Source organism: Lampris incognitus, chromosome 12 (assembly GCF_029633865.1).
Source record: "Lampris incognitus isolate fLamInc1 chromosome 12, fLamInc1.hap2, whole genome shotgun sequence".
NCBI lineage: Eukaryota > Metazoa > Chordata > Actinopteri > Lampriformes > Lampridae > Lampris > Lampris incognitus.
Window position 1 is genome coordinate 27,353,325 of NC_079222.1, and position 13,694 is coordinate 27,367,018.

General features: G+C 39.4%; 1 protein-coding gene across 1 annotated transcript; it reads right to left on the reverse strand.

Moving 5' to 3' along the window:
* Positions 1-207: 207 nt before the first annotated feature.
* LOC130121444 (myosin heavy chain, fast skeletal muscle-like) lies at positions 208-12,231 on the reverse strand. Its single transcript, XM_056290229.1, has 39 exons — positions 12,025-12,231; positions 11,793-11,936; positions 11,546-11,702; positions 11,425-11,452; positions 11,218-11,329; positions 11,024-11,116; positions 10,868-10,931; positions 9,665-9,763; positions 9,462-9,565; positions 9,183-9,321; positions 8,743-8,861; positions 8,473-8,622; positions 8,191-8,361; positions 7,781-8,081; positions 7,467-7,537; positions 7,097-7,184; positions 6,874-6,991; positions 6,657-6,780; positions 6,423-6,559; positions 6,074-6,329; positions 5,717-5,959; positions 5,414-5,590; positions 5,177-5,322; positions 4,981-5,071; positions 4,493-4,882; positions 4,260-4,386; positions 3,549-3,667; positions 3,254-3,450; positions 2,969-3,152; positions 2,718-2,883; positions 2,469-2,593; positions 2,005-2,313; positions 1,710-1,913; positions 1,251-1,376; positions 987-1,157; positions 777-881; positions 584-679; positions 341-472; positions 208-228 (listed from the first exon to the last, which is right to left on the reverse strand). The coding sequence occupies exons 1-39, from the start codon at positions 12,229-12,231 to the stop codon at positions 208-210; spliced, it is 5,811 nt and encodes a 1,936-aa protein (XP_056146204.1).
* Between the last annotated feature and the right edge of the window lie 1,463 nt (positions 12,232-13,694).

Genomic DNA, 13,694 nt, shown 5'->3' on the forward strand with positions numbered 1-13,694 from the left:
TGGCCATTTAAATTGATTGTCATTTATATCAGAAAAAAGGTCTAATTTCAACTAACTAGAGACTTTAATACAGCAGATACAATAAAACTGCTTGGTTAATTAAATGAAACAAGAGAATTATTTGCAGCATTATTTATTTATAACAGATGATTCATATTTTATGAATTCTGAATAAGAAAATGTATATAATAGAGAAATTTGGCAAATCTATTCAGCAGCTTCTTTTCCCTGTAAACAATAAAGAGATAGAATACATTAAGATATTTAGTCTTTATGTAAAAGAAATTAACATTTTATGTCATGCAGACTGATTATCAGTTATGTTCTTACACACATTTACCTTGCCAGAGTCCCGGCTCTTAGCTCTCAGTTTGTTGACTTGAGACTCAGCGATGTCAGCACGTTCCTCAGCCTCCTCCAGTTCATGCTGAATCTTCCTACACTTGGACAGGTAAGAGTTGGCCTGTTCTTCCTGTAGAACCATCATATATGGCATCGGTTATGAATTACACGGATGTCACTTAAAATGATTTAAATTAAAACATGGCAAGAACAATTTCATTTCTCTGAAATTAAAACTTACCGCTTCCTCAGCCTGCCTCTTGTAGGCTTTCACCTTCAGCTGAAGTTTGTCTACTAGATCCTGCAGCCTAGCACCATTCTTTTTGTCCTCTTCAGTCTAAAGTAAATAGGGAATTTTAGTTTTGAGGAAGAGTTCATTTGATTGCGGCAATGCAGTTAATTGATAGGTTGAATCTGAGATGAAGATAATATACCTGGTAAGTAAGTTCCTTCACCCTCCTCTCATATTTGCGAACACCCTTAACAGCATCTCCTCCACGTCTCTGTTCAGCCTCAACTTCTGTTTCCAGCTCATGCACCTGTAGAGAACAATTAGACATTAAAAATACAGTTTATGCTCGAATATTTTTTCATCAGTTCAACTATGTACGTTTTATCATGTCGTGTTTCTTGTTTTATCTTACCCTAGATTCCAGTTTCTGGAGTTGCTTCTTGCCACCCTTCATGGCCAGGTTCTCAGCCTCATCTAGACGATGCTGCAGGTCCTTGACAGTGACCTCCAAGTTCTTCTTCATTCTCTCTAGGTGAGCACTTGTATCCTGCTCTTTCTTCAGCTCCTCAGCCATCATAGCAGCCTAAAAAGTAATCATTTACAGTTTTATAAGTGATGTGTGCTCCTCCAGATTTGCGGACTAACAAAGGCTCTGACAACAAGAATGTAAACCTACATCAGTGATGGCCTTCTTGGCCTTCTCTTCTGCATTTCTGGCTTCCTGAACAGTGTCATCCACTTCACTTTGGACCTGAACAAGGTCAGCCTCAAGCTTCTTCTTTGTGTTAAGAAGGCTTGTATTCTGAAAGAGTTTCATTTTACAGATGACTGTAAACTCACGCACATTGTCAATAAGACGCAGACAATGAAATGGATAAAGTATCAACTAAAATCAGTATTGAAATAGTTTTTTTTTCCACAGAAAGTTGAATCGGTTCATCTGAACGCAACTTTTATTGTGAGAGAAACGTTTCATCATTCATCTAAGTGACCACTTCAGTTTCCAATGGTCACTTAGATGAGTGATGAAACGTTTCTCTCTCATGAAATGTTGTGTCCAGATGAACTGATTTTACTTTCTGTGATTTTTATAACTTGGAATATTTAGCATGCATAAAGACAGTTTGTTGCTCACCTGAGTGTGCAACAGTCCAACACGTTCACTAGCATCTACCAGCTCTTGTTCAGCCACTTTGCGGCCTCTCTCTGTCTGTTCAAGAGCAGCCCTCAGCTCCTCAATTTCAGCCATCATGAGACCATTTCTACGATCCACCATGGCAGCCTGCTCCTTCAGATCCTCCTGTGCTCTGACAGCATCATCAAGGTGCAACTGGGCATCCTTGTGTGAAGATTTTGAGATGGAAATAGTTAAAAATATATCAGATTGGGTTATATACAGTGCTTGTTTGTACAGTTGTTATGTTATGTACCTTAAGTTGTCCCTGAACATTCCTCAACTGCTTCTGGGCCTCAGCAGCCTGGCGGTTAGCATGGCTCAGCTGAATCTCCATCTCATTCAGGTCTCCCTCCATCTTCTTCTTAATTCTCAGGGCATCATTCCTGCTCCTGACCTCAGAGTCCAGAGTGCTCTGCATGGAGTCAACCACCCTCTGGCTGTTCCTCTTGATTTGCTCCATCTCCTCATCCTTCTCTGCCAATTTCCTGTCAACCTCACCCTTAATTTGGTTGAGTTCCAGCTGGACACGCAGAATCTTGGACTCTTCATGTTCCAGAGTTCCCTAAAATCAGAATTTTCCATATAAGGCCCTTCTTAACTTTTGAATGTTTTGTTGTATTTGCCTCCTTGTTCTATTTTATTTGTATATTGCTCACAAAAAAAACCCACAATGTCCATTGCAAATGTTGAACTCTTTCCATTCAATGATTATTTTACCTCAGCCTCCTCAAGAGCAGTCTGGATCTCAGCCTTCTCTGTCTCCACCTGCTTCTTGGATTTCTCCAGCTCATGGATGCTCTTTCCAGTCTCACCAATCTGCTCAGTCAGATCTGAGATCTCCTCTGCAGTGGGTTACATATGTTTAGTATTTTTAAGCACTGAAATGTAGGTTATGTCATTCATCCAGGCTAATATACACTAATGTTATATCAAATATGATGGATGTTTATAATAGTGAATACTCACGTTGCAGGTTCTTGTTCTCACGCTTCATGGTCTCCAGCTGGTCAAGAGCCTCCTCATAGGAGTTCTTCATCTTGAACAGCTCAGTGCTGAGAGAACGAGCCTCTTTCTGAGCTCCTTCGAGCTCTGCCTGACCCTCTTCATATTTCTGTTTCCATTCTGCCAAGACCTGTTTGATAATTGTGGGAAAATTTGTAGGTAAAAGGTTCTCATTTCAGTGGCTATAGCATTTATAGGGATAGACAAGATCACACCTTATCAAAGTTTCTCTGCTTTTTGTCAAGATTTGCAGCAAGACTATTTGCTCTCTCCACATCAATCATGAGGTCCTCCACTTCACCCTGGAGTCTCTGTTTGGTCTTCTCCAGAGAGGCACACTTGGAATTCACAGCCTCAATCTGCTCCTCAGCTTCCTGGAGACGCTGGGCAAGCTTTTTCCTGTTAAACAATTGTCAAAATAATCATGTATATAACAGAAAAAGTCAAATGAAAAAAAAACGAAATAGAGATGAATACGAGAAAATGAATAATTGACTCACTTAGACTCCTCCAGCTCCTCAGTGCGCTGGATAGCATCAGTTTCATACTTGGTTCTCCACTGGGCCACTTCACTGTTGGCCTTAGACATTCCACGCTGCAGCTCAGCCTTGGCCTCCTGCTCCTCTTCAAACTGCTCCCTCAGAAGATCACAGTCATGGCGAGCGGATTGCAAACCATGGGCAAGAGCATTCTTGGCCTAGATAAGGTTTTTGGGGTGTTTTTTAGTAAACAATTTAATGAACTTAAAATTCCCTTTGAAATTCATATGAAATCTCAAGTGTAATCATAACTCACCTTAACCTCCTCTTCAACCTGTCTCTTAAGCTCTTCAATCTGCTGTGTGAAGGCCTGTTTTCCTCTGGTCAGTTGGGAGACCAGAGCGTCCTTCTCTTCCATCTGACGACCAAACTCACCTGGTTGAAAATTAAATTAATCTTTTTAAAATTTATACATTTTGAAAATTTCATTTGGTGTGGCCTAGAATAATTTCTTAAACCAATACCATCCTTAAACTTACATACAAAAATAAAGCCTGTAGTTGGCACTTTCCCCCCCCCTTTTTTCTCCCCAATGGAATTTGTCCAACTACCCCACGCTTCCAAGCCATCCCGGTCGCTGCTCCACCCCTACTGCCGATCCGGGGAGGGCAGCATGCCCCCTTCATGCCTCCTGCAAGAGTTGCCAGCCACTTCTTTCCACCTGACAGTGAGGAGTTTCACCAGGGGGCCGTAGCATGTGGGAGGCTCACGCTATTCCACCTAGTTCCCCCTCCTCTCTGAACAGGCGCCCTGACCGACCAAAGGTGGCACTGGTGCACCAACCAGCACACATACCCACATCCGGCTTCCCACCTGCAGACAAAGCCAATTGTGTCTGTAGGAATGCCCGACCAAGCTGGAGGTAACATGGGGCTTCGAACCGGCGATTCCCATGTTGGTAGGCAACGGAATAGACCGCCACGCCTCCCCGACGCCCACAAAAATATGTTTTGACGGCAATACGTACCATTCTCTGTCATCAGTCTTGCCCGCTGACCACTTATATCATTTATCTGGCGAACAGTCTCATCATTCTTAGCTTTGAGTTCACTGAGCTGGTCTTCAAGGGTGCGGCACATCTTTTCAAGATTTCCCTGTTAATTAAAATTGGAATAGTCAGGGAAAGGTATTCCACTTTTTCAGACTTTTTTCAACAATTTGTGTTTACAGAATTTGCATGTAAGAATAGCCTTATAGTACCTTGGTCTTTGCAACAGCCTCCATGTTGCTGGAGAGGTCATCAATTTCCATCTTGTATTCACTCTTCTCCTTTTCAAGCTTCTGCTTGACACGCTGCAGGTTGTCAATCTGCTCTCCCAGCTCTGCAACACTGTCAGCCTGCTTTTTGCGGAGTGCAGCAGCAGTTGCTTCGTGTTGCAAAGTGGACTCCTCAAGGTCACGACGCAGCTTCTGGAACTCAGCTTCACGCTTCTTGTTCATCTCAATCTGAGCAGCAGTGGCTCCTCCAGCCTCCTCAAGTCTCTCACTGATCTCTTCAAGTTCCCTGGAGAGGTCAGCTCTCTGCTTCTCAACCTTGGCACGAGCAGCACGCTCAGCCTCAATTTCTTCCTCCAATTCCTCAATACGAGCCTTTAAAATTAATATTGGATTAAAATATAAACTTTTACACATAACACAGTGTGTGCTTCATTAAGGAAAAACAAGGTTTTTTAAAAACTTGAAAAGACCTGGAGCTCCTTGATCTTCTTCTGTAGTTGAGCACCCAAAGATTGTTCATCATCAATCTTACTCAGAAGCTGGCTTGTCTCAAAGTCCTTCCTAATGAATAAATTTTACAGTTAGCTCTTTTAAAGGTTTAATCCTAAAATGTATACTTTGACTGTATTATTAAACCTTATCCACAATTGTTAATGAAACAATTACTTCTTCAGTTTTTCCTCAGACTGCTGTTTGTCATTCTCAAGGTCCATAATGGATTCCTGAGCCAGTTTCAGATCACCCTCAAGCTTCCTCTTGGCTCTCTCAAGGTCCATTCGGAGCTTCTTCTCTTGCTCCAGAGAACCTTCAAGCTGCAAATTAACATATTTTTAATTACATTTTAAGAGCAGAAATATCTCTTTTAAAAATCTTAGTGGCTGATTAAATTTTCAAAAGCCTCACATCATCCACTTGCTGCTCAAGCTTGGTTTTGGATTTGGTCAGAGTATTGACTTTATCTTCTTCTGCCTGCAGATCATCAAGAGTCTGTTGATGTGCCTCTTGAAGGGCTTTTTTCTCCTTTGTCAGCTTAGCAATGCTTTCATCCTGAGAGGCCATCTCCTCAGTCAGGTTCTTCACCTACATATGCAAATAAAATGAAATAAAAGATATGTAAAGATCAAGATAGATAACATAAATAGCATATAATTCTATTCATATTAATGCAGGTCGATATATTAGCAGAATAAACAAACATTCATGAACCTTGTTCTCGGTGGCATGTTTCTCCTTCTCCACTTTGGCCAAGGTAAGCTCCAGGTCATCAATATCTTTCTTAAGCTCAGAGCATTCATCCTCCAACTTCCTCTTCTTGGCAGTCAGCTCAGCATTAATTTCCTCCTCATCCTCCAGTCTCTCAGTTGTCTCTTTGAGTTTAGCCTCCAGTTGGATCTTGCTCTTGATAAGTCCTTCACATCTCTCCTCAGCATCTGACAGATTCTCTGATTCCTAGTTAAGCATAAAAAAGCAACAACATTAAAAACAAAAATGAAAAACATGGAGGCTGTTATCATCACCTCTGTTTAAGGTCAGAAATAAATCTGTGTAATGCAGTCTACTAACAGATGCCACTTGCAGCTGCAGGTCATTCTTCTCTTGCACAAGAGAAACCATCTTCTCTTCCAGTTCTTTCTTCTTGGCCAGAGCAGTAGCCAGATCTGATGTCATTTTCTCATAGTTCTCCTTCATATTGGCAAGCTCCTTCTCAGTTTCAGCACTCTTCAAAAGAGGCTTGATCTTGTAGTACACCTTCATCCATGGCCAGTGTTTGACATTCATGAAAGAGCGGACGTTGTACTGGATGGTGTAAATGGCTTCCCTAAGGATGAATAAATTACTGTTGTGAACAACATCATTCTGAGAATGCATATTTCATGAATTTGTATTTTTGAATTCATTTCTTGGAACATACCTCCGCTCCATCATTTTAATAAACTCCTTTCTCATTTGGAAACCACGGCAGAGGGCCTGAGTCATGGTGACCAGTTTAGCAAGCTTCTCATCTCGCATCTCCTCAAGAGTACCCAGCAGACCAGCTTTGAAGAACACCTGAGGAGGGTAAAACAAATATCATATTCTACTGTTTTTCAGCTATGAAATGGAATTCAATTTCATTACTTCATCATGATATGACAGTAATGTTTACCTTAGTGTGTCCAAACTTGTACTGCTCATGATCAACATCAATTGACCCAAGAAGCTTCTCAGAAGCCTTCTTGTTGTCAATGAACTGGCCATCAGGGATGACACTGGCATTCAGCACTTTGTACCTTTTGTAAGAGAGTTCATGAAAATGTCTTGGTAATGCTTTTTACTTTTTTGTGCTTAACAAGCCTCCTTACAACTGAAATGTCAGTGATTACCTCTGCTTGAAGTCACCATAGAGGATTCGGCTGGGGAAACCTTTTCTGCAAATTCTGATACCCTCCAGTACACCGTTACACCTCAGTTGGTGGATAACCAAGAAGTTCTCCATCAGACCTGTAAAAAATACAAAAGCATAATTCCATCTTTCTCTTAAGTTTTGTTAAAATTGTAAGCTACTGTACCCTACAGTGACAAAAGCATTAGTCACAGTTAAGATACCTGGAGTTTTTGACTCATTTGGGATCAGGCAACGCACAAAGTGAGGATGGGTGCTCCTCAAGTTAGTCATCAGCTTTCCCAAGTTTTCCTGCATATTGAAAAGAAAGAAAGAAAGAAAGAAATGCATCTCATCAGCTGTTGATGAGTGCGAGACACACGAAACAGGCCTGTACTGCTATGCATTAAAATCTTTCTTCCTGTATCCGTGTTGATATTCCGCTCCTCATTAGTCGAGCACTCAACACCATTGACGGTTTCGGAAAAAAATGCTATATATAGTATGTATATATATAGAGAGAGAGAGCGAGAGAGAAGAGAGAGAGAGAGAGAGAGACTTATGAATTATAATTATTAAGTTTTTAAGTCTTACCCTGAACTGTGAAGACACAGTCTGCATAGATCCACCCTTCTTTTTGCCTCCCTTCTTGCCACCTCCAGCTTCTGTTATGAAATATCACAAGCTTTTCTGATGTCTGTTGTTTAATTTCATTTATGATAAAAACATTTTCAGGTCATCCCAAAGAAGATTTTAATACACACATTTAATAATGCAATACATTACTAACACAATACATTACTGTAAGGAGTCTTAGAATTGAGAGAAAAAAAAGGAAAAACCTCTGTTAAAAAAGGAAAACATCTGTTAAAACTATAAAATTGCAATGCCATTTGCTGATATGGTACCTTCAACAACAGGGGGATACAAAACAGGCAGCAATTTAACTCCAGACTTCTGATACAGCTGCACAACTGAGTCGTTCAGAGGATCCTTATTCTTGTCCAGCCACCCACTGACATTGTAGTCCACAGTTCCAGCATAGTGCACCAGAGAGAAGTGGGCCTCAGCCTTGCCCTTGGCAGGTTTTGGCTTTTCAAAAGCTTTGGTTTTTCCAAGATGCTGGTCATACAGTTTGTTTTTGAAGGTTATGTCTGAAGCCTTGGGGAACATGCACTCCTCTTCAAGGATGGAGAAGATACCCATGGGCTACAGTATATGAAAGGATAAAATTAGATAATTCTTGACACTACGCATGGTAACATTAATTGTATTATTGAAATATCCATTGCCCTTAAATACAAGGATGATTGTTTACCTTCTCAATAAGCTCAATACAGGCAGCCAAATCCATGCCAAAGTCAATAAACTCCCAGATGATACCCTCCTTCTTGTACTCTTCTTGCTCCAGAACAAACATATGGTGATTGAAGAACTGCTGCAGCTTCTCATTGGTGAAGTTGATGCACAGTTGCTCCATGCTGTTGAACTGGAACCGAGAAATGGTTAGTTGTTATAAGTTAATAGTTAAACAGTTAAGATTGATATCATGAAATTAAAACTACCTATTAAAGGTGAAATATGAGTAATTCAAACTTACATCAAAGATTTCAAAACCAGCAATGTCCAGGACACCAATGAAGAACTGCCTTGGCTGCTTGGTGTCCAGCATCTGGTTGATACGGATGACCATCCACAAGAACATTCTCTCATAGATAGACTTAGCCAGGGCACTCACTGAGTTATGAACCTATAGAAACCCGTGGTATGATTAAACATATTTGGAATCTTTAAAAAGGAGAGAAAGATTAATTACGGAAATCAGTTCCACAACAGATTGGCATAGCACATATAAATGCACAGAGCTCACCTGAGGCACAGTCTGTCCTTTTGTAACAAACTCATTTCCAACCTTTACCCTGGGGTAGCACAGAGCCTTCAGCATATCAGCAGAGTTAAGGCCCAACAGATAAGCAATCTTGTCAGCATCTAAAAAGTAATATATAATACATTTAAATTATTAAGGTTTGTTAATATGACTTTATTGATCTCTGAGGGGAAATAAGCCCTCTGCATTTGACCCATCCTAACTATGTAGGAGCAGTGGGAAGCCACAGTACAAATAAGCCCAGGGTAAGACTGATTCGACAGCCAGTGCCTTGGTCAAGGGCAATTGCAGGACTATTAACCTAACAATAATTGTTGTGACATTAATTGTTAAATTTGTCATCAAGGAAAATAAATCCTTCAATACTAATGAAATGTCATCATTTTGAACTTATCCGCATCCAGAATAAATGTAATACTCACCCTCATTGCCATCTGGCTCAGCCTGCTCCTCACGCTGCTTCTGCTTGAACTTCATGTTACCATGGTGAAGCACAGCACCTGTCAGCTTGTAGATGTACATCTTCTCCTCATTGCTGAAGCCCAGGATATCAATGGCTGTCTGCATTTACAACAGGTTGTGACATTAAATTAAAAAATTTAAAAAATTGGACATCGTATTTCACAGGATATCTATAGTTAAATACTCAAAAGAAAATAGATAAAAAATGCTGTTTGGATGTTAAAGTGAAGATAACTAACATCAGTAGCAACCAACTCTTCTTTGTCATCAATGCTAGCCACAGAGATCTGACCCTGGCTGCACATGGGGAAATCATATGGGTTGCTGGTGATGAGCGTCATTTCTATAAATTAGGAAAGATTGAAGGGATTATTAAGTGGAATGTTAAAGCAATTAACTTCTTGGTTTGTAGTCATTTTCTACTTGCTGTTATTCAGCTCACCAATCAGCTCAGGTTTGTGGTTGGTCATCATCTGGTAGAAGATGTGGTAGCCTCTCTCATCTGGAAGCTGGAATGTCACTCTGGACTTCTCCAGCAGATCTGTAAGTGTTATTCATGTTTAAAACTGTAGCAAATCAATATTGTAATACTTTATACAACAGTGGATTGTCATCAAGCAATCTGATTGGCTGAGATCTATGTGTTATTTATGATAACATCACAGGTACTGTATCACGTGACCTCTATTCCGCTTGTAATGGCTGATTTCACCAACAGCTGATTTCAGCGGTTGTCATCAAGTGATTGTGTCAACAATGGATATGTATCAAATCATCCCTTTTGGTTTAATGTGATAATAATCCTACAGCACACCTTCTGTAACTTCACAATGGACATCAGTGTAGCGATTAAGATTTACCAAGACAATTATTTCATGAAAATGCAGCAACCTAGCTTGCAGTTTTTACTAATGTTGTCATTAAATTCATGTTCATAGTTATTTATTATAATAATCACAGCAAATTGAATCAGTTCATCTGGACACAATGTTTGACATAGAAATGTTTGATCAGTTATCTAAATGACCTCTTCAGTCTCAACTGACTGCAGGTATCCCCACCCTTATAAGATTGAAGGGATTAATCTAAATTTTAAAGAAATTAATAACTTGCTTTGTAGTTTTCAGTTGAGACTGAAGAGGTCACTTAGGTAAGTCATGAAACATTTCTCAGTCAATAAATGTTGTGTCCAGATGAACTGATTCAGCTTTCTATGATTTTCTTACCTGGATTATTGAGCATGCATAAAAGTCATTCTAATAATGTATGTAATGTGTTAAATTGCAAGTAGTGATATTATTATCTAGTGATATTTTTTTCCACAGTATTGCTTGATCCATGTTGCATTGCAATAAGCCACTTGTGGTGGAACTACTTTTTAAGTGGAAGAAATTGCTCTTATTTAAAAAAGCATTTCAAACAATATTTCTGGGTTCATTTTCTTTACTTTGTTGAACAGTTGTGAAAATAAAATAGAACACTTGATGTTGTGTGTTATAGCAATAACATCATGGCTGTGATAATCATGCAGTACCATCCTTCAGTCTGTGCCTGCAAACAAATCACAGCCCGCGATGTTATTCACAATAACAAACTCCGTCTTATAGTCTATTGTTTAAATTTAGCACATATGATTGATACTTACAAGTCTCAATATCAGCACTAGCCAGTTTACCAGAAGTGCCAAAATGGATTCTGATGAATTTACCCTGTCAGGAAAAGGATGATTTTTAACATCCCACTACAGAAGCATTATACAATCCAGAACATTTGATATACATGTATGGTTATCCACACTTACAAAGCGAGAGGAGTTGTCATTCCTCACAGTCTTGGCATTACCGTAGGCCTCCAGCAAGGGATTGGCTGCAATAATCTGATCTTCCAGTGAACCCTACAAGTGGAGTTTTAGATATAACATTGATATATATATATATACATATTTAACTCCAGGAATGTTTCTTATTTGTTTGAAAACTACTTGAGTAAATATACCTGCATCTTCCCAGAAGTTTGCTCCTTCTTCTTGTCTCCACCCACAGAGATTGTGGCAAAGTACTGAATGACACGCTTAGTGTTCACAGTCTTTCCAGCACCAGATTCTCCACTGGGTAAAGATTTATAAATACACAGATTAATAGAATTTACTCAATGTCTTTGATCATGTTGGTATTATAGAGGATCAACAAATGTGAAACGTACGTGATCAAGATGGACTGGTTCTCCCTGTCTGTTAAAGGAAAAGGAAAGAAATGTGTTTTACATTTATGTAACAGAAATTCATTGCAATGTCAATTAATATATTTTTATGACTAGGACGTACCAGTAAGCATGAACTGATAGGCATTGTCAGAGACAGAGAAGATATGGGGTGGAGCCTCCATACGTTTTTTGCCTCTGTAGGCAGCAACAACCTCAGAATCGTACACTGGGAGCCACTTGTAGGGGTTCACGGTGGCACAGAAGAGCCCAGAGTAGGTCTAAGAGAGATGAGAGACAGATGAACATTTACCATATGCTGTCCATGGGTCCTAGATGAATATTGTTCTTTAGCCAGTATGCTTTCTCACGTAAATCATCCATGCAGCATAACGCTCTTTGAGGTTATACAGCACAGAGGCTTCATTGAGATGGGTCATCATGGCCATGTCCTCAATTTTGTCAAACTTGGGAGGGTTCATTGGGGTCACATCATCCTCCTTAACCGTTTTCTCCTAAAGCACGGAAAGAGAGTTTATTTGTCTTGAAAAAAGTTCTGCAAGTATTATTCTAACTAATTCTTTCAAATGAACTTTCACCTACCTCCTGGGTGTCAAGCACTTTAACGGTGACTTTGCCACCGTCTTTCTTCAGGATTGTACATTTGAGGTACAGCTCCTTAACATCAGCCACATATGCAGCACTCTTGGCATCAAAAGGTTTGCTTTGGGCCTCAAGCCTCTCTTTCTCAGGCTTACGGAGATAAATGGCAGCCTTGCCATAAACGGCCATCTCCGCATCCGTACTCATGGTGGTAGTTTTCTGTACCCAGACCATTAAAATGAATTACTTGCCTGTTACACAAATGTGTATTTGCTTTGTATTCTAAACTTAGCAAAGGGATTCAGCGAATTGTGATATTTGTGTAACTCACCTTTTTCTTCTACCCAATCACTGAGAAATGTTTCCCGACTGTCGACCCTAAATGTGAACAATCATTTGTGATCATTTAGATTTTAATTGATATTACGTGTCCATACTACATAAAATATATACAATGCCACAATTATTTATTAATTTGCATATTTCACAATTTTTTAATTCATTTTGTTTTTTTTAAATGATCAAATATCAAAGCATTAACTTAAAAGAATTTACTATTTTGATATTTTTTAAAACTTGTCATTGGTTATATTTTATTAATGACTTCATAATTCAAACAATCAAACACCTCACACCAGACTTTGGTTATATCACTTTAAGAAACACTATAAATCAAAGTTCTTTTCTAATGCAACCGAGGCCATCATTCTGACTTACCACAGGTTGGAAGAGTCTGAAATCCCCTGCAGCCTCTTCATCTCATGATGAGCCCGCTTATATCGAGGTCAATCTGCCATGCAAGCAGAAACTAAATATGGACATGGCTTTAAAAGGCTATTGTGTATTTGATTTTCTTTAAACTTTTCGCTGCTCCACTCCATGAAGATTTGAAAATTTTACCTTTCACATACATCCAGTGTGTGCTACAGTGAGCCATTACTAAACAATCATATATTTTATACAAACACTTTATTATAATATTTTTAGGCACACTAAGTAATGACAATGCTAACATGTTTTTAAGATTTTATACACAATGACATTAATGTAAATATTGAGATTTAATAGTAAAATACGAAACATATTATATTTTCAAAGTTTCCATTAGTGCTTTTAAATCAGATAATTTAATCTGACATGTCTAGCAAATCAAACTGTATAAATAGATCAGCTCAAAGTTTAAGAGTAGTGCCTGCCACATTACAACCATAATTGGCAGCCAATGTTTGGCACGCTTAATGCTTATAAACCTTTATGACTTCAGCCAGGGCACCATATCCATTCAGGGACATGCTGATGGTTGGTGTTGTGTTTCACAAATTTATATAAAGTTTTGGATTGCATTTGTTTCACTACATGTTTCATATTCATCAACCTGATTTATTCTGTAATGAAAGTAATTAATATTCTATGCTTCTTAATGGGAGGAGACCCCGGGGTAGACCCAGAACTTGCTGGAGGGACTATATGTTCAATCTGGCCTGGGAACTCCTTGGGATCCCCCAGGAGGAGCTGGAGGGTGTTGCTGGGGAGAGGGTTGTCTGGAGTGCCCTACTTAGTTTGCTGCCACCATGACCTGACCCCGCAGAAGTGGCTGATGATGAGATGACATCTTTATTAATTGGGAAGAGATAGCTTTACTTGATTCCGCTATGCAATTTATCATTCCG

Coding starts and splice junctions, on each gene's coding strand:
- LOC130121444 (XM_056290229.1), bottom strand. CDS start 12,231: ATGAGTACGGATGCGGAGATGGCCGTTTATGGCAAGGCTGCCATTTAT. Junction 1,158..1,250: donor CCAAGAAGGCCATCACTGAT/GTAGGTTTACAT, acceptor ATTACTTTTTAG/GCTGCTATGATGGCTGAGGA. Junction 680..776: donor TGAAGGAACTTACTTACCAG/GTATATTATCTT, acceptor TATTTACTTTAG/ACTGAAGAGGACAAAAAGAA.